Here is a 20,938-nt window from a genome sequence, read left to right as displayed (position 1 = left end):
GCCTAGTAGTGAGGCCATAGAGAGCAATGACCACACAAAGTGTGCTCAAGTAGAGGAGGAGGAGTTTGGAAGCAACAAGATTTGGATTCATCTCCCCGCCCTGGCAGGAGCCAAGCAACTTTGACCAAATTAAATAGGGGAGGGTTTGAGCATCCATAGCCCTGCATGAAAAGTCATGAGAACTGCTGGTGACTTCTTCATGGCATGGCTGGGACTTCAGGGTCTCCATGGCTCATACATCCTAAGCAGTCAGAGAAGAGAAACTGCAGCTATTCCTTCACTGATGTTTGTGAAAGGTTTCTGTTTTCTCAGAAGACAGCCCTGCAAAGCCTCCCCATTTGCAAAGGGATGGGTTCACATGCAGATGGGTTTACCTGCCACAAGAGACAGAAGGGAGGGAACAGTTCACCTATTGATAATTTCTGTGTAAATGACTGAAATGTTTTCTTGCAAAACATTATGACCTATTAAGAGTGCATGCCAAAATCCTGTTGGGCCTTTAAAGCTATGAGTCAGCTTGTAAGTCCTTCCTCTTGCAAGGAACTGCAGATATCCCTCAAAATAAACTGCAGACAGCCTTCCTGTTTTTAACGTGACCAAAATGGGAAGTGGCTCAGAAGGTGAAACCACAGAGGCACCTTGTGCATTAAAAATAAAGAAAACTGGGAGGTTATTGATATTAATCTCAATAAAGCTAACTCACTTCTCACTGCAGAGAGGTTATAACTCTTCAAAACTCTCCTCTTTTTCCATAGCACATCAAAGAACTGTATGGCAGCCTGGGCACTGCTAAATCTGACCAACCTGATCTATCTGTTTGCTGCATGTGCCTATCTGGTGTCCATCACCCTTCATTCATGAGCTTGAGAGGGCTGAGGCTGGTGATCTGTGGTGTGACTGTGGAGCACAAGGAATGCTAGGGCCCTGTTTCAGAGCAGACACCAGATGTTTAAGAACATTTTTGATGCAGATCTAGAGATAAACTAACATTTTAAATCCCTTAAGAAAAGGGTTTAGAGAAGCAGTCTCAAGGAATGGCTGAAGAGGCAGGTTATCTTGAAAGCAAGCTGTCACAGCTCATAGCTATCAAAACCACTGCCAGTAAGCAAGACTTCTCTTTATTAAGACTCCAGGCAGGGATGGCAGATCTGATTCTGCGTTCGCTGAGAATCTCGAAGTGTCCCTTGCACAGCAAAGTGTCAAGCACAGCAATAGATCACTATATGCCAGATGATCCTTCTGTGCAATATCAGCACCTTGCCAAATCTTCGGAACATTTACGACAAAGCCATAGATGGAAAAAGCTGCTGAAGGCTTCACAAAGCAAGACAGCAGAAGCTGGAGTGAGAAAAGTTAGTTACAGTTCAGAGACCCAATGCAGTGAAACTGCAAAAGGAATTGCCCGGCACAGGGGAAGAATCCATTCGAAGTGACAGGAAATAAGTTTTTAAAGCACTGCTTTTGCTGCCAGTCACATGCAAGTAATAAGCAACAGGATTAAGATGAATGCCTCCAAAAGACAAACCTCCTAGCTTCACTTGCTCAGAGTAGAAGTGAAAGACAGGAGATCTACAGTTGTGTAGTTTATCTTACTGAAGGAAAGGTGTTGCCAACATTTGTAGCCTGCAGCTTTTCCAGGGTTATCATGAGCCATTGCCTGTATGACAGGTGCATCCAATGCAACACCAGCTGTTACATTTACAGATGTGGCTGTGTAAACTGACATGAAGTCCTGAAAAAGTCACTAACTCATGTGGCAGTGTGTTCAGCACAGTGCTGGGTGACATGGCATGAGGAATTTTATAAGGCCTTATAGTCACATCTCTTCCTTTTTGAGAGAGGCTGAAGCTCTGAAAATATGCCCAAAGATGAACATTTTCAATGAAGTACACTTGCTATATTGACAGTTTACAGAAATACTCATGTTATTATTTTTAAATAAAGGCTGAAAGTGAGACTGCTCATTTTTACCTCTTTCACAGAGTCCAAAGTGCACTGCTCATCCTGCCTGAGGCAGGGTGCACATTACAAAAAGCAATGAAGTTCTTCTAATCATTTACAGCAAGACAGGATGCTCACTAAGACTGACAGGAAACGTTAACCACATGATGCATTGTGGGCTATCTGTCTCTCAGAAGCCATGTGTGGGATTCTGCTGCTGTTTTCTACAGACACAAAGCAACCTGTGAAAGACAGATGTTTCAGAAATTCCCCATGTGAAGTTACAGGCCCAGGAAATCCACATCACTATTGTGCTCTTAAGCAAGTGTGCACATCGTGCTAACAACTTCATTATAATACTGTAAAATGGGAGTTCTGATATGGGCTACACACTGAGCACTGCAGGCACTGACACAAAGACTCAGTAGAGCTTTTGATGACTGAAGAGTATTTGTCCACTCATGTCTCATATCAACAGTGTTCTGCACAGAAGCTAACTCCATCCTTAGCAACTTTTTATGACTCTACAATAGTCTTTATTCCAAAGCACTTCAGGGCAGTCTCTTGTGACAAAAGAATAACAGTTGACCCGTTCTTAGACCAGTCACTTCATCCTCTGCTTCTCTATAGCAAGCAGTATTATTTCTATACAGCTCAGAAAGCGCTGCCTCCCACAGACAACTCCCACTGCCCCGTGATCTTGTTCTTGCACCTTTAGACATAGTAATAAGAAAGTGCCAGGCAAAGAACGTTGAATAAAAATAGTATCTTCAGAGGAAATTAATGATTAAAGTGCATGAAAATACTTAAAGCCACAGGCTGAACCAGTCTTCAATTAAATGCACTTTAATACTGATAATGTCTTCAATTTTTCCAGGTGCTAGAGGAAGAACTGCTCCTTTGAAGGTGGAAGCAAGGTTGCAATCCAGAAAACCTCCTAAGGATTCCTGGTTTGTCCCTCTAGAGGCATCATCTCAGTTGCTGACATCTGGGGCTCCAGTAGTGACTGCTCCTCTGAACCAGCTGGTCTCAGTTGTTTCTGTGGCACCCATTTCCACGATCTTGTCTCTACAGCAGGAGACACAAAAACAGCAGCCCTTTGTCAGCAGGAGGCTGGCAAAGGGATCCAGTTTTTAGAAGGGTGCAGGTTTAGGGAAATCCCAACACACATCAGATAGTATTTTAAGTGTTGCAACATCCCCAGTCCTAGAAAGCTGGCATCTAGGCAGAACCTATGCTGGAAGAGTAGGAGGCTGTATTTCAATCCAGTGAAGCTTCTGACCAAGCTCTCTGCCAGGCTGAAGAAAATTTCTAGAGAGTAACAGCTCTTCATTTCCCACACAGAGCTGCTTCCCAGGTGTAACAAAGGAAGCAAACATAATTATCTTAGGCAGAATTTGCCAAAGTTGCCAGTAGTAATGCCCTGATTTGTGCTCGAAAAGCCATATGGTTTTTAACATTTGCACTAGCAATGGGCCTAAATTTTACCTTTCTTAGAAAAAGCACCATCTATTTAGGCTACTGAGTGAAAGGGAAGAACAACCCCTGCTTTTCTCAGCAGCACTTTGTGCCCATTTCTATCAGAGGTAAGTAGGAATGGCATCTCCTTCATCCTCAATTTGCTCCCAAACTCTGACTAGGTCCATACCTACTCTAACTCTTTATTTTCTCAGCTCACAAGTGATGCTGCTGCTACTGAGGGATGCTGTGTGGAAGCAATTTCATGAGCTAGCCAGACTGCCTGAAGTTTCTGTTACCAAAGACTTAACATGCCATGAATAATTGCTCAGCATAGGAAGCTAAAAAGATACGGAAGCTCTTTCTTCATTATTTATTTTACCTTCTGGGTTTATTTCTGAATCATTGGTGTTGCCAGGGTCTTCCTTAAGAACTCCCACATCCTTCGCCCAATCAGTCCATTTAATTTCCTCTACTCTGGAGAGACAAAATACAACAGAAACTGATACATGGAACACAGCATTTCAACCCAGATCTCATTGTCCCACAGCATCTGAACCCAGCTCATCCTGGCAACACAACACTAATGGTTTAGCTGTAACAACAATGCCCTACAGAGCTTTTCTTTGAGTAAAGGTCTTCTGTAGTCTAAGTCCATGAGGTCAATATGTTCTCCCCATGCACACTGTGTGCTGGTCTATGTTGTTTGGTTTAAAATACTCCAGTTCCTCCCAGGGAACATGCTTAATACAAAGGATGCTCCAAGGTTCCACTTTCTATACATGCTCTGTAACACACTGGAGTTACTGAAGTGCTGCCTGCAGTTCTTTTCACTGGGTGGAGAAAGGTCATCTGCTCTTCTAGCCCCTCTGTGTGAGGAAGAGTGCTGCCCTCTCCTGTTGCACTCCAATTGCATGTTCCTGAGTGAAGAGGCAACCAGCCTGCATCCCTCTTATCACACCCCCACTCTACAGCTATACTCACAGCAATAAAGAAAGCATCATTGCAAACGCTCTGCCACCAGCAGTGCTTACACGGATGTGGTTAAGCAAGACATCTTTGGGTGACAGCATGTGTTGGTGGTTCAACTAGCTCTCAAACTTCCACCAACCAACTTGTAGGAACATGTGGTTGAGGCACTCTTTTGAATCAGTGCTGAAATTCCCTGTGGTGGTTCAGGGTTATTCATGGCTTATGAATCATGAGAACCCGTTACAAGGCTGTAATGGTCATCTCTCTTACCTGAAGCACCACCTTTCATCTTTCTTATTGAGGCCCACTGACATGAAGCAGCCAGATCTCCTTTTCCCACCTTGGCGCCACAGCCAGGCCTTCTCTATTTCTAGAATAGCAATAGCCCTCTGAAAGAAGAGGTCCATGTCAGAGAGAAAACAAGGCATAGAGAGCCCAACCCCACTTTTTGATTTAATCTTTTCCAATCAGCAACTAGTTTGACTCAGAAAATCACTTTGGAACCCAATTCCAGTGTCCTTAGATTAATAGTGCCAGTCACTCTCTCAAGTTTTTTATGCATGTGGATCTGGACAGGCTGGTAGCCACCCAAAAAAGCAAGAGTTTTAAATACATCTAAAAATGACAGAATTTAGTTTATAGCTGAGGCTTAAGACAAAGACAGGCACTGTCACCTCTGATGTTATGAGACTCAAGTAGGAGTCTAGGCCACGACGTAACTGCTAAGCAGCACTGTGCCTCACCTGCAGCTTCCAGACGCTTTTGCTGTAACTAGAAATATCTGTGACAGTATCACTCATGAGTGCAATCAGCATGTTGAGCAGAAGAACGTAAGTGAGGATCACAAAGAGAAGCAGCAGGAGCATGACAAAGTATCTGAATCTGGCATGTTCCTGAAAATCCAGGTCTCCCATCCCAATGGTGATCTTGAAGAGCTCCAGGGAGACACTAAGCAGCCCACCGTACATAGCATGGTTTCCAGTGCTCTCCAAATGAGCAAGAGACTTGTTCTGAGAGACTGAAGGAGCATCCCCCATCAGTGTAACCAGAGCTAGGAGAAAAACAGGATTTGAAACCTCTTTATAAAAATGTATTTATTGCAGCCCAGCCTACAACATAACACTGAGCAAGTCATTACCTGCAGCAAAGCCAAAGAGGAAGATCATATAAACCAAGAGGAAACGCAGCAGATCTCTCAGAATAGTCTGAAACACAAATCAGGAGGAAGCACCATTCTTTATCTCACATGAAATCACATGGATGATCTCCTGCTCTCACACATCATAAACCAACCCCCAGTAACAATATGTTTAAGAAACTACTAATACATATTACTTCCTCAAGTAACATCATTGGTAGCTTAATCCAAATCTTAATCCAAAGCTTGTTGTTTCTAAGAACCTATTCACACAAACATAACAAATATGTCACTTTCCCAGTATGGCTGCCTCTGAATTGTTTTAACACACACACACACACACACACACACACACACACATCTTTTTCCATCTCCATGGTGTTTCACACAAGTGGTGATCAGAATTCTTCCCTGGTACCACATTTCACCTCTGCTTTGTCTTGTCTTTCTAGTCCCATTCTCCTCTATAGACCTGGAAACATTTCTCAGCCCAGCCCATTCCAGGGAACTTGCACTGGTTTTGACGACTAGTTTTGAGTTGTCCTAAGGCAAACAGGGAAATGTCAGCTGCTGCCACTTCCTAAATGCAAAGATAGCAAACTAGTAGTTTGCTGCAAATGTACTTCCTTGAAGACATTGATCTAATCTCCTTGTGCAATATCTTTACTTCCACAGTCAGTACATCAATTCCATTTATGATTTTCATGGTCCTGAGAGAAGAAAAGTGATTGCAGGTCTTCTATTAGTTCCTCACACCCAAAAGCTTTTCATACAAAGCTTTTTACTGTGTACTGACCTTCTGGATCATGACACTGTAGATGCCAGTGCGCTGAAAGCCCCGAGTGTAATACAGCATGTTCACCCATCCCAGAAGCAGGGAGAACACCATCACTGCCACATAGTTTTCTGAACTTGCACCATACAGGACTGCTGACAGCAGCAATGAGAAAGCCTGGATGAAGCTGGAGAGAAATAGAATGAGTGACACAGTGACTTACTTCAACAAAAACGCCCATTTGCAGATCTGTTCCATTTTGAAAGGAAAAGCAAACACATTTTACAAGGATACATGGAACATATAAAGTAGCAGTTAATCAGACACATAGTTTATATAAGCAAATCCTGTTATAACCCAACCCACAAACTGTTGCAGTTTTGTTATGAATTAAGTGGAAAAATTTAACACTTATGAACACATGCACACATACATGCACACACATGCATCTATACACATTTCTTCTCAGAAAACTGAGGAGTTATTTTCCTTTCAGTCAACTCGGAGCCACAGTGACAGTATGATGGAGAACTTAAGCTCTTCGTCTAAGGAGTATATGTTCTTAGTTGTGGAATAACTGAGGGTCTGACCTTCACTGTGTTGCACTACAAATCTAAGGACAGACCATACCCAGCAAAGTCCGTTACAACAAAAGGTTATGACAAGATGCTGCAAGTAGAAGCAAGCAGGGAAGGGATGGAAAGAGGAGACAGTGGCAGAGAATCAATCTTTCCTGCCCACCATCTCTCTAGAAATGTTAGGGCAACTTAGCTGCACACAGCAGAGAACCAATTTCACCCATGCTTTCACTGTGCAAAAAACCTCAAGAGACATACATCAAGATCTCAATGCAGCTGTCAGAACACATAGTCTTCAGGGACTGGCGTCTCCTCCGCAAGTACAGACTCTAGCAGAGAAAAATCAATGGTAGCCATTCATCAAAAAACAGGGCATGCTAGAGAGTGATTCCTGTCCAGCATAGCCTATTGCTCAGGGGCAAGGTTTGTTCCATAAGCTCCTCTTCATGCTTTCATTTTCAAAATCCCAAATTTCAGCTATTCATCCTTCCAAGATGAAAGAAAGGCCTTCTTTATAAAGCTCATGGATAAACAAGGGCTGAATCATGGCTCAGCCCAATGTCTTTATTAATAGACTGCACTAAATGTCAAGGATGAATTTTAGTACTATAAATCACAGAAGTCTCTCATAATTATTTGCTGTCGTGAACTTATTCTTCCTCTTGCCCAGCAACCTAGCTTGTGCCACTCCTGTCACTGTTAGATTGCACTGACACTGTGTCTTGGAGCAGGATGCCCTCCTGTCATCCACTCATGCACATCCTCATATCAGGAGAACTGAGTCCGTTGCCTTCATGTCAGTGAGTTTCTTTTTTTTCCTTTCTTACAATGGAACTAAACACAAGACCCCCATACCTGAGCAAAGATTAGATAAATGCCTCCTAGCAAGATAATGATGAGTCCAGAGACCCACAGGAAGCCTCCAGCCGTGAACTCCACTGGAAAGGAAGGCTGCAGGATAAAAACAAAACACAAAAACCCACTGAAGAAGGCAGAGGTAGTCATGATAATGACCCAGCACCTTTTAAACTCATCCAATCAGGCCTTTCTAGATAAAAGAAGATTGGACCTACCTTTACTCGTAGGGGTTGATAGTACGCAATGGCTGTAAAGATGATCATGAATGACAAGTATGAGACAAAACTGAAGTAGAATCTCTTGGAAGCAAATGTTTCCCATTTTTGCTGAAGCAGTTTGTTCAGTGGCTCCAAAACTACCATCTTGTACCGATTCTATGGAAAAAACAAAAATGTACTCATATGTCAACAGGAATGCAAACTCACCAGAGGATTGTCTTTTTCTGGGTTAGAGGTCAGTGGCTCTAACTAGGGAATTGTTAAGGGTTTACTCAGTCAAGCCTTTCAGTATGAAAAAAATCAACCATCCCGTAAGAAGCTATTTTTGCTCGGCTTTATCAAGGTATTTGGACACATCCAGGCTTACAACAACCAAAGGCTCAAGAATTTCTCTGATATTATAGATGATCAGAGGTATACCAAGCAGACAATAAATAATAAAATGTGCCAATACTTCCAGCATGCATTTCTTTTCCAGAAAAATGATCATGTGAAACACCACATTAACTTGAAATGATGATTTGCATAATACAACAGCAACACTATAGAAAGGCAGAAAAGATTTTTGCTGCCTTTGAGTTGAAGGACTCACCGGTGTGTCACTGCTGTATGCCAGAATCTCCAGCACAGAGTTCTCCTCGAAGCTGTCTATAGAGGACAAGTCATAGAGACACACATGGATAGGCCCATAGGTCCATTCAGTGAACTTGCGTGACAGGTGCCTGTACACTGGGTCTTTGATCTCTCTTTGGATAATGTGCTTGAAGATCTACAGAGAAACCAGATGCATACATGCGTATGCAATGAACGTGCAGAACGACACAAGAATACCCAAATCACCTTCAAAATACATGACACCTGGCTTTCTGCAGCGTATGCTTTGATATACCCAAATACCAGATTTTCTAGCTAAAAGCAGACATTCATCTAACTACACCTTGTATCAGCTCCTCCAGAAGTAGAACCAATTTCAGTTCAGACCAGCTATCTTCACTGGGACAGACAGCAGCAGCAGCTAGCTCAGACTCTGTAGGACATTAAGTGCAGTAGCCTGGAGGAAGCCTCCTTTATTGTCTCAAGTGGCAATGCCACCGTCATCAGCATACTACAGGTTGGGTGCAAGAAGCTCCTACATCAGACGCTAAGCTGAGGAAGTATAATACAGTTTTCCTTGTTTCTCAGTCACCCCAGGGTTCCCCTCTGTCTTTACCTCCACTTTGCCTGTCTTGGCAGCAAGCTGCAGAGGATTTAATCCATCATAATTCACAATCTCCTCCAGCTTCGACATTGGGTCAACCTTCACACCTGCCTTCAAGATCTCAACATAAGTTGTGCTCACAAACTTGGTGTTCTCCTCAGTGTCATCTGCAATCATCACCAGGGCATGGAGGACTGTGTTGCCCTGCGTGTCCTGCTCCTGGAGCCTGGCTTTCTGGTGGGGATTGTTTAGAAGATATTCCACAACCTCAGGCTGGTTGGTACAAGCCGCCAAGGACAAGGGAAGTTCACCTGAAGAGATGAGGACAGTATTCGAAGGGGAAGCAGAAACAGGTGAAAAAGAATTAAAGAAAAATAAAAGCAATTCTAAGAAAATATATATAGCCTATAGATTTACCACTGGAACACAGAACAAGTTCTTCCTCAGTGTCTCTAGATTCAGAAAGGGTTTTGTAGTAAATTACTACTTATTTCTGGGGGCAGCTCAAGCACTTTCACAGACCCCTAATTTGGTTAAACTAACCAAGAGCTTGTTTCTGTCTGAGGCTCCTCAGATGGGATTAAAACACATAAAACCAAAGATGATGCCAAATGCTCATTGGACACCTCAGTCTGTGAAAGGATCCTGCCATTCAAGTAAGTCAAGAGCTTGATTACAGGACAGTGGAGATGCCAACCCATGCACAGAGGGGCAAACCAAACTGAGAATTATGGCACTGTGTACAGTAAGGCCGTATAAAAAGCAACGGAACATGTTCCACATTGACTCACCAAAATAAAAGTAAACTCCTTCTTTCTTTTTCTTGAAGAATTCACCGTGGGCTCTGGCATGGACATCAGCTCCATTTTCTACTAGAAGCTTCACTAAATCTAGGCTCCTTTTCTCTATGGCAATATGGAGTGCTGTCTGGCCTAAGAAAACAGGCAAAACTCACCAGTCAGTGCCACTATCAAAGGGAACAGGCAAAGGAATCTTCAGCAAAGTGCTATTTCAACAATCACTGTGTTCTGCACAGCAATCCTACAGCCTCAGTGCTGGGCAGGGAGTGGGTGGCAATTGATGACTTTCAACAGCATTCATTGGAAAAGAACATTGCAAACACTGAGTCAGAAGACAACCCTCAAGACCGTCACAAATTCAGCACAAGACCAGACAACTGCCCCTGCCTGGAACTAAAATCCCAAGCAGCCATGAAAAGATAAAGACAATCATACATGTACATAACTACGCTGCATGTCTGCTATTATAAGAATAACCCAAACAGCAGAACTCATATTTTAATAGTGATATACTATTTCTTTTCTCCCTTTAGACACGATTTTTAAACTTTCCCAAGCATATCCTCTCATATTCTTGGGTTACTAAACACGCATCATTCATTTTATAGAACAAGAAAGAAGTTACAGAAGTGTATAATTCAAAGCTGAAGAAGATGCAGTACCAGAACCAGAAATATAAGGTGAGTGGGCTGTTAGTGTAACTGCACCAGAATTCTGGAACTGCAGTGCTGCATAAGCTCCAGCTCTTCTTTTTCCTTGTATCTGCACCCCTTACCCAGGTAACAAGGAAGGTGCTCTGATATGGCACCAAAACAGAACCCTTACCTCTGTAGTAACAGTCAGAGCATGCCACATTGACAAGTGGCCTGGGATTGTGTGTATTTTGGTCTATTTCCAGCAAACGTGGGATTGTGTCATTCTTTCCATTTCTTAAGTTCAACAGGGCTTTCATTAAGCAGGTCTTCCCCGTATTTGCATCTAGTAGAAAAAGAGAATTGAATGGGTTGTGCACGTGCTTTGCACACATCTCTATTACTTGATTCAGAACTTAACTCTCACTGAAGGACCAAATAATTATTCTAAAGGCCTTTCTTAGTATTTTTAGTCTGGAGTAGAGGCAAAAGCCTTAAGATATATATAGTTAATGGCATTCTCCATCCTCAGGCGGACGTTAGGAAGATAAAAGTATGGACAGAGGGCTGAAGAAAGCAAAGAACCACGAGCAGGTTCCCCTGCTTCCCCCTTGCATTGAGAAGCACTGCCTCTGCTAACCCTAGTTATGGAGTACTGCGCAGGACTCTACCTGTGTATTCAGAATCGGTGAGAAATTTGGAGGTCCTCCTTAAGTACTCAAGTAAACCATCCAGTGCCTCGGGGCTGCCCCCTGAGACTGCGCTGAAGAGCCTGCCTCTGTCAAAGCGATTTGGGTCCTTCTGGCTATGGAAGAAATGCAGTGTTAGGAAGTTTTGGAGAGCAGAAGACAAGAGTGTACAGTAAGGTCTAGAGAGATGGTGTAAGAAAGGAGGGAGGCAGAAAAGTTTGTCAGAAAAAACAAGTATTTTATTTTTAAGTCAAGGGAAAAATAGAGACAGTTCTTTCCCAGAATTCTCTTAAGTGGCTGCTCTTTCCATCAGCTGGAGCTTTTCCCAGATCCAGTCTGATGTGCAACCCTGGAATACACCCATAGCATAAAGACAGAGATGCCCAAGATAGCTGCAGGACCAGAGTCAGTCCCATCACACGGTGCAAAACACTCTGTGAACTGGTTTACATCCCTCTGCGGCAAGTATAGGGCTCCACACTAAGATGCTCTTACACCCAACTTGGCTTATTTAGTGTTAGTTCAGATTTACACAAAATACACAACACACACCCTACCTTCCAAGTGCAGAAGGAAAGGGCTAATATGTCCCCTTTCTTCTTTTAATTACCTCCCACCAGATGCCTGCAATACTTCTACACTGCCACTTTTAGTTTAGACTTTGTGAAGCCTATAGGCCCCCAGCAGCAGGGATCAGTATAGGGACTGCACCCTTGTCAAATACCCAACAGTTACTCACTTGCTAAGTCCTGGCCGATAGTTCAGATTAACCTTGATTTTAGGAGGAAAGTTACTGCTTTCCTCCTGATAAGGTGTCTCCAAGGGTCGTTGCTCTCTCTTTCCAGGTCCTGATCTTTCTTCCTTTTTACTAGGTGCACGTTTATCTTCTGGGGTACTGTCATCTGTTTCTAGCAATCCCATCAACCTGTTCCTCTGACCTGGGCCTGGCTGCCCACTTGTGAAGTTATCCATTTCTAAGAGAGATGATCTTTCAGATCAACAAAGATTTTCTGCGCTAGGAGACTAAACCTGCAAGGGAGAGGGAGAATTGACATCATTTGTTCACAAACCTAGAATGTGTTCAACGCAGCACAGAGAGGAAAGCACGCTTCCAGGTCCAGCATTCCTACAGTTGACTATGGAACCCTTGAGAGAGAGACTCAGTAAAACTGTGCACAGTGGGAGTATTTGAATAAATACAAGGCCTTAGATAGGGTACCGCTGGAAAAGAAGTGCACAAGCAGTTCATGAAATACAAGCAACTGGTCTGCAGAACATCTGAACCCCCTTTGTAAGATGACCTCACCTGTTGGCAGCAGCACAGGTTCCTTACTTAAAAGGCAAAGAAAGTGGATCTTCAGGAGACTACAGTCATTGTTCTTGTCTCAGTGCAGCCAACAGAGGCTAGTCACCAAGTGGCCAAAAAGATAAGATTAACTGTAGGCCTCCTTTGCAAGAGAGTGGGAAGTTTGTTCATGTTCTTTGCTGGTAAGCATTACGCTGTTTCTACATGGAAAACATACATGCAAATTATGTTCCCCTCAGGCATTCTTGTGTTTCATCCTGGGGCAAAAAGAGTGGGATCTTCTCAGTGTTTGGAGCTGTTGCCTATCAATGTGAGCACAGGGTTTGAACTTGAGCCCCACACCACAGGCGGACGCACAGCCCAGCTGCCAGGTGAACACTCAAGAGCCCTCAGAGCCTGCACAGACCACAAGTTTCCCAACAATAAGGCTGGATCTGGATCTGCTGCACAGACAGCATCAGTATTCATCAGAGCATCCAGCCAGCCCACTTTATTAAGTATGTCCTGTACTCCTTTTTTACTCTTTTGAGACATCTCTTCATATGCATCTGAATACATCTCAGATCCACACCCTGTGCAAGCTATCTGTCGTCAGCATGACTCCAGTTTCACACACAGTTTGTGAGGCAGGAAGGTAATCCACGATTACCAACCTGAAGCAAAGCTTTCTTGAATAACTCTGTCTTATTCCCATGTACTCCCTCCAAATGGTTAACAGGCTTTCCCTGAAGTGAAATCTCCTTTGCTGGGACTACAGCCAGACTCCAGAGCCTGTACCATCAAAGAGGTAAATTGACATACATAAGAAAGCATAGGCATTATGCCTTAGATTAGGATATGAAGGAACATAGTTCTAGGCAGCAAACAGCCACAAAACATCTTTATGCAGATCACAGCAAGAAATCCAAGGGCTGATTTCAAGACAAACCATTATGATAATTCAGCCATTCAGTTTAGTCTGCGCTCTAATGACAAACATTCCTCCACACACACAGGCATACACCCTATAACACCCTTTCAGACTTATTTCCTCCCCCAAAACACTTACTGGTATATTTGCTGATCCTTTAGAGAGCTATTTGTACTTCCATAATAGTTTGCTTGTGCTTTTCTGTCTTCCTTTCCCCAAAATCATTTCTCAGCTGCATTTTCCATCTCTCCACAGCACTGGAGAGAGTTACTTATTGTCAGTCTTGTACAGACAGACCGTCTGGTTTAAAAGAGAGAGCAAAACGGCCCTATAAAAAAGGACCCTATAATATATATATCCACTTTGTCCGTCCCTAGGAAACAGAGACCACTCTCTGTTTGCCAGCTCAACTTTCACTTCTCTACTCAAGAACTGAGTTGTTTCTTTCCGTGACTCTGGCAAGCCATTTTGAGCAGCGCAGCACAGAAAAGCCCTGCTGTCAAAAGAGGAAGAGCACAGCACTTACCCCAAGTTGCTTCAAGCTCCACCCAAGAACTGATCTGACAAGGAGTCCCAAGGGATTCTTCAGACGGTAAATAATCTCTCGGTACAAGCCAAGCCAAATACCAACAAGTGTTAATTAGTGTGAAAGCAGACCCCAAGTTATTTACATCCATGGGTGAGAGTCCTCCTCCTCTGCAGAGAAGACCACACTCATAATAGCAGCCTGTTAACGGTGCAACGTTGAACTTCTAGATGGTGGTGGTCCATGAGAGAATCCAAGCTGCCTGTGAGAAGGAATAACCACGGATTATTGTTATTTACTCAACTGTATAGCTTTTTGCCAAGCGAAGGGCTTGCACAGGAAATGACTAGATAGATTTCTCAGTAAAAGAGAGAGCCAATGAGTGCAGTGCTCTTATATGGGAAAGCTGGCTGGCTATTGCAAATTCATAATGCTTAACCCCTGCCTGCACGTATAGAGGCAACATCTCAGGGCTTTCAATAACAGCCCACTCAGATCTCAAGGGAGGCAGCTGATTTGATCCTGACAGCGCTAGAGCCCGTAGTTTTGTTGTGAGGTGTCACAAGGCTCCTTCAGTTAGCCCCAGGATAAGCAAGTAAGCAGTGGAACATCTGAGGTCAATTGCTCTGTGGGAAGCCAGTTCTCCTCGCACAACACAGCCCAGCTACGAGGCAGTGCAAATGGTATGAGACAATAAACTAGCCAGAACGTTACCGTACAAAGTACAGTGTCAGCTACTTATCACAGGCACAGGAAACTGCACAAAGCAGACTCAGTTTCCAGACACTTAGGCTACTGGTTACTTAATTTGCCCTTACTGCTTATTTCCTTATGCAAAAGGAAATGAGCACTCCAAAGGAGTGAACATCTTGGTGAAGCTACTTCTAAGAGCACTGACTGGTCATTCCTATAACTGCCTGTTGCTGAGACCATGTACACACACCAGTACCACTTCACTTACCACTCACAAGACAGGACCCTGGGAAAGAGAGGACATTAGCCCACACCAAGTGTCTTAGTTTTTTCTCTTCCACTCCTAAAACAACTGAGACCTCAGCATCAGCGCAGGATGACATTCAGCACCCACAGTCTCAACAGCCTTCCCCAGCACAGTGGTGCTGCAGTGTGGTTCTCATCTGTACTCTGTAGAGCACTGATGGTTTACAAAGGCATTTAATGGGATCTAGGGGTCATCTAGAGAACCTTATTAACTGCCAAAATGGTAAAGAGCTCTTCTAATCAACAGCTTGATAATGGGGGCAGATTCTGTAAGAAATCTCAAAACTTTACCATTGGTCCAAAAACATTGAGAAGGGGTGTCACATCATGACACACTGAACTCTGGCTGTTGCTTTCTTCTCCCAAACCTACCATGAGCCGAAAGAGAGCCTAAAGCAGTCCTTGTCTGACAGGACTGCAGCATGATGTGACACTTCCTGGAATGTGGTCCTTACCCACAGAAACATTCCCAGATGGCTTCTACTTTGAGTCAGATACAGGCTGTGAGAAGACCTTCCTATAAATACACCCACTAAATGGCAGGGTGCCTTTTCCTCTTTCATGGTTTTGCATGAGATCACAAGCTTATTTCTCAGATTCCTGTGTTTTAAAATTAAGCTGATCCAGGAACAATGCAAAGCTACTTATTCTTTCCAGGTTTAATGATGTATTAGGACCCACAGAATAATCTACAAAGAACAAATATGGCAGATAAATGCACGACCAATTTCATCTCTCCTCTCTCTCACTCCAGCTTTGCATTTAGTTCAGTTTGGTTTAGCTGCGTTACACTTAATTTACTGTGATTTCAACAGACATAGATTCAGAACCAGGAGTTTAGCTCAGACTTAAGAGTTTAAATCCTCTTGGGCTTTTCCCCCAGCTTTCATGGGAGACAGCCCACTATTCCAGCCAAGAAATGAAATCAGCTCACAAAAGTTCATCATAACAGAGTTCTTTCTGCGCATCTGGTTTTAATAGCTTACACAGAGGATGGAGAATGTGCAGCTTGCTGGGAAAGGAACCACTGCCAGCTGAGGGGTCACCACAGCAAAACAAAACCATGGAGCTGCTGGGGAACACAGAAACACTGGTATGTGCACACACATGCGCACATGCTTCCGTGGAGTACACTGGGGTAAAACACTTGTGCTCCCATTTCAGAGCAAGGCAGGGAAAAAAATACAAGATCTGCCCAAACATGCACTTGCCAGTGACAGCGTTCCGAGGTCTGTCATGGAATGACGACACTGCTGCACACCAGCCAGCTGAGCTGGTTGGGATGCCTAACAAGCATCTTGCCACCAAAACTTAAAGTACTGAAAGCTGCTGGGACTCAGGAGGAAGCCACCCAAAGCAGCATGCAAGGCGAATAAAAGCAGCAAATTCACTTCACCTATCTGCCAACCTGAAGTTTGGGAAGTGCCATGTGATCCTCTTGCCTTTTGAGGCTTTAATTTGGGGAAACAAGAAGGAATCCTGCACTTGCTCAGTACTTATTTTACTGATGCAAATGTGTCTGATGGCACTAAGTTTCTCCTGACAGGAGACACACATTCTGTGGAAACCTTAAATCTGGGAAGAGAGAAGTCAAACTCTTAACTACTAAGCGAAACTTTAAGTCAAATCAATAAATTCTATTTCATACTACTATAAAATACATTAATGATACAATTACAGATGATATATGATGCAGCACAGTAATTCATGGCAGGAAAAGTGATGACCAGAACCTGCTTAAGCAGAAATCAAAAGCAAGCATGAGGAAGATGGTGCTGTGAAAAGATGGAACAAGCACATTTCCTATAATAGGTATTCTCTGCTCACCTAAGTGCCCATTTTTACCAAATACTAAAAAACCATCTTATGATTAATATCCTCTCTGGATGCTATAAATAGAAGAGCAAAGTCACTTACATGTGCCTGTAATTTAGTTACAGCATTCATCTATAGCCACTCTGAGGAGCAGCAGCTCAAACTTACCTTTACAGGAGGAAGGTAAGCATGCTGTAGTATCAGCACACAAGGGTGGACCAAATTCTCTCCAAACCCAACAGGTAGGGCAGTGCTTCACTCAAACCTCATGAAAGCCATATGGTTAATTAAAAAAGAAGTGTTTGTTTTAAAGTTGCACTTTCACGCCTGGGAAAATACAAAGAGTCTTTTTTCATGCAACCCCATACTGAAGGCATGAATTTTAGCAGCTCTCTTTGTTATAGTTACACAGACAGAAGGGTGTATCTCTAGAGACAACAGCCAATGCCCAATCAAATCCAAATATTCTTACATATAATTCTTTGTCAGAACCTGATGTCCCTGGGGACTAAATTCATTTACATGACAGTAGTTCTTTATAGAAAGTTCTCTACTGTTAGGGTGGTGAGGCACTGGAATGGGTTGCCCAGGAAAGTTGTGAATGCTCCATCCCTGACGGCGTTCAAGGCCAGGCTGGACAGAGCCTTGGGTGATATGGCTTAGAGGGAGGTGTCCCTGCCCATGGCAAGGGGGTTGGAACTGGATGATCTTAAGGTCCTTTCCAACCCTAACTATTCTATGATTCTATGATTTCTGTAACTGCTAATCTTACATCATAATATTTAAAGGTTCCTATATATATATATACTTCTCAGAGCTTTGAAGGAAATATCCACTTCTCTTATTCCTTACATGGAAATATCTTTCTACTTGATGTATCCCTTTCTGTAGGATTATAGCCTGAAGGAATGCTCCACTGACAATCAAATAGCAGCAAGATAGGAAACCCAAGGGTAGTTACAAAACACTTTTGTGGAGAAACAGTGACATCCAGTGGCCACCAAGGAAACCTGAATTCCTGCTGCTTATGAAAACAGCCTCAGTACGAAATTCTTCAGAAATAGCAGGGTTGCAACCACATACTTGTGAGAATTACAGCCATTCACTTATGTATCAAAGGAGTTAACAGATACTCGTCTAATTTAAAACCTCAAGTTCCAAATGAAGCTGGTTTGGATGATGCAGCAACATTCCGTAAATACAAAATTGTGCAGCCAAGGATCTTTGGACACAGCTGCTACACAATGCCTTTGGAACTGCAGACGAGACTGCAAACACACTGAGGTATTCCCAGTGTTTATCTGCCTTAATCCCCACTTATCCTACAGGATTACTTTTCAGGACAGTTGCTAACACAGCAAAACACTAAACATATCCAAATACCACTGTCACGGGGTTATCTTAGTTGTCTTCTTTGAAGTATGTTTTTAAAAGCACAGAGGACAAACCCCTTGAAATCTTGGGAGTTTTTTGGTTTAAGAGAGAACAGAGTAGAAATTACCTGAAGCTGTCAGAAAAGAAACCAAAGGCCAGTCACAAAGTTCACCTTGCAGCAGGATTAGAAGATGTTATTAGAACCTGTGGTCGGTGTGGGAGCATTAGGATTATGCTATTTAAACAGCATACAGATTCTGGCTAAAGCCTATCAAGTTCTTCAGTTATGAAGAGCTAGCTCTAAGCAGATCGAACTGAGGTACCACCACAGTTGTATCTTAACATCAGTCATTTACATTGCCTGATACCTCTTCCTGAGTCTTTCGCTCCTATCTTCTTCAGTGCAAACAATGCATGTTATGCACATTCATATTTATGTTTCCTTGTCATTTATGTAATTTCCCTAATTCACACCATTTAAGATAAATTGCAAAGAATTTCCTTCATTAATGACATAATCCCTTGCAGCCATCTCTCCAGCTAGTGACTGCCACTCCTCCATTAGCTGGGGGATCAGAAGCCTGGGTAACACAAGGAGCAGCAGAGCTCAAGCCTAAGTGTCCCCACATCCTCACAGCGAGGCCAGCTCCACACTTCACCCAGGTAGTGCTGCAACACTACAGCTCTCGGGATTTCACTCCTTGTGCTTCAGCTTTATGGATGTGCCATTATGTGGCATTTTTAGTAAGCCAAATGCTAATTAACTTTCTGCACAAGCTTCACCTAAGGAAATCTTCCTACAGAGCTGGGGAAACAAGCACATGGGCAACATCCAGTTTCACCCAACCAGCCAAAGCTCCTAAGCTGGCAACCTGCCACTTACAGACCCGTATCTCAAACAAGGCAAACTGTACCTGCACCCTGTGTTATCCAACCAACCAGTCAGCATCTGCTACCACACAGATTAGCTTAATTATTACAACTTGAGAAAGGACATCTGTTAATTGTAAGCCAGAGAAGATAAAGCAGCTAGTTGTACCATGGAGCATAACAGTAGCAGAAAAAGATAAGCAATGTAAATTTATTCAGTCTTCTATCTCCTCTGAACAGGAGTTCGTGCAGTGCTGAGCGGAGACCTGGGCTATCAGACACCCAGAGAGAACTGGGGAACAGTCAGGGCTTGCAGTGACCTCTCGAGGACATCTCAGCCAGCTCCCCTACTTGACCAGGGCCACCTAGAGCTTCTTCTGCCCAGAACCACGTCCAGCCAGCCTGTGAGGATCTCCAAGGAATGAGTCTCTACAGGCTCCCTGGGCAGCCTGCCTAGGCAGCTGGACTGGAAAAAGCAGGAGCTGGACATGTGCCTGAACAGCAAAAAGTATGAAGTAAGGCAAAACAGCAATCAGGAAAACTCAATCTAACGAAGGTATCTCTTATGGTAGAAAGAGCAATTGTTTACAGAAATACTTCAGGTTTATGCTAGCACAGCCAGGTATAGCAGGCAGGGAAGCAAGCCCCAGTACTGAGAAAAAAAAAAAAAGTTATCTAACCATTAAACCACAATGAGCTTTAGTTACAACTAAACAACCAGTTTTATTGCAGCCTTCTGGAAATGAGTAGTGCAACCTTTTAGCCAGGATTGAATCCATGCCAAGAACACACTGCTAATGAGTGGCTTGCTTACCACAGATACTGTGATGTTACACTCAAAGCTGACATTCAGGAGAAAGAAACTTTCACAGCAACCCTACAACAGACAAAAAACCCCTCCAACCCCAAACCCACCAAGATAGAACATAATACAGGGTTACCAGTAAAAGGCAAAGTGTGACAGCACAGAAAGGCTGCACACACAGCATGTAGATGCCAGGATTCCCATTGCAAGGTAAGTAGCTGTCAAAATTCAACAGAAGACAGGCAGCCACCACAGGTACAACTTGGTAATACTCAAGTGAACAAGCACATAGGTATCAAACTCACCCCTACTCAGTTGAACCAAACCATTTAACCCCACCCCATTAAAACACAACACAATCCAGGCTTCAGTGAGAATTTCCCAGCTTCTGGCGTTAAACAGCCATGTAGAAAACTTGTACTTAGCCCAAACCAGGAAGCTGTTACCCTGGCTCAGTAGTCTTTATTGCCATTAATTTCAGGCAGTTCACTACACCCACTGCATGAAGACACTCTCCCATCTGCCCACTCCTGCCCCATTAGCCACTCTCACTGCAGTTAGCACTTCCCCAAATCACACATTCCATGCACAACAGCCAAACCGCAACCCCACACCCAGTTTTGTACCTTCTAGAGGCTGCCACTGCAACATGATTTTCCCACTTCAATAAAATACAAAACTACTCGTATTTGCTCTTGTACACCCCACCTCTCCAAGCATATTGAAAGTTCAAGTCCCTTCACAGCAGTGTCAGGCAGCGCAGCTGTTCACACTCACCACCACCTAAGTCAATTTAAACACACTGCAAGTTCACAAGTTGGAGCAAAGCCCACCCCATTGCACTGACAAGCTCACCCCTGTATTTCATGTGTGGCTTTCTGAGTCTTTTACCAGAGTATCCTTCCTGGAAATTAACTATAGTAAAAAGAAACAACATTGCTTTAGTGCTTGAATTAAGACTTTAATCCAGATGTTTCATCCACAACAGCCTCATTAAGCATGCAAAGAGGCTTAAACTGCCATGGGAGAAAGCCAGGGTAAGCATGTCACTTAAAACATACCAGTTTTACTAGCTT

At 43.4% G+C, this 20,938-nt stretch overlaps 1 protein-coding gene across 2 annotated transcripts; it reads right to left on the bottom strand.

Moving 5' to 3' along the window:
• Positions 1-1,209: 1,209 nt before the first annotated feature.
• On the bottom strand, positions 1,210-14,193 carry TRPV2 (transient receptor potential cation channel subfamily V member 2). Of its 2 annotated transcripts, none has more exons than XM_080630128.1 (16): positions 14,000-14,193; positions 11,997-12,286; positions 11,240-11,373; positions 10,762-10,914; positions 9,928-10,068; positions 9,149-9,447; positions 8,531-8,707; positions 7,936-8,094; positions 7,718-7,813; positions 7,121-7,191; positions 6,306-6,471; positions 5,510-5,576; positions 5,115-5,422; positions 4,642-4,760; positions 3,782-3,876; positions 1,210-3,009 (listed from the first exon to the last, which is right to left on the bottom strand). In XM_080630128.1, the coding sequence occupies exons 2-16, from the start codon at positions 12,227-12,229 to the stop codon at positions 2,879-2,881; spliced, it is 2,349 nt and encodes a 782-aa protein (XP_080486254.1). In that variant the 5' UTR covers positions 12,230-12,286; positions 14,000-14,193; the 3' UTR covers positions 1,210-2,878. The 2 variants fall into 2 exon arrangements, with proteins under 2 accessions (XP_080486254.1, XP_080486255.1); XM_080630129.1 differs by having other exon boundaries at positions 2,874-3,054.
• Positions 14,194-20,938: the final 6,745 nt, after the last annotated feature.

The sequence above is a fragment of the Psittacula echo genome (genome assembly GCF_963264785.1).
Source record: "Psittacula echo genome assembly, chromosome: 15".
Lineage (NCBI taxonomy): Eukaryota > Metazoa > Chordata > Aves > Psittaciformes > Psittacidae > Psittacula > Psittacula echo.
The sequence above is the reverse complement of the archived record's forward strand: the minus strand, read 5'-3'. Positions and strand labels throughout refer to the sequence as shown.

Bases quoted from the DNA above. Each gene is read 5' to 3' on its own strand.
- TRPV2 (XM_080630128.1), bottom strand. From the start codon at position 12,229: ATGGATAACTTCACAAGTGGGCAGCCAGGCCCAGGTCAGAGGAACAGG. The intron at 9,448-9,927 runs GTGAGTCAATGT...TCATCTCTTCAG, and splicing joins AGGAGTTTACTTTTATTTTG to GTGAACTTCCCTTGTCCTTG. The intron at 6,472-7,120 runs GTATGTCTCTTG...ATTTCTCTCCAG, and splicing joins AGCTGCATTGAGATCTTGAT to CTTCATCCAGGCTTTCTCAT.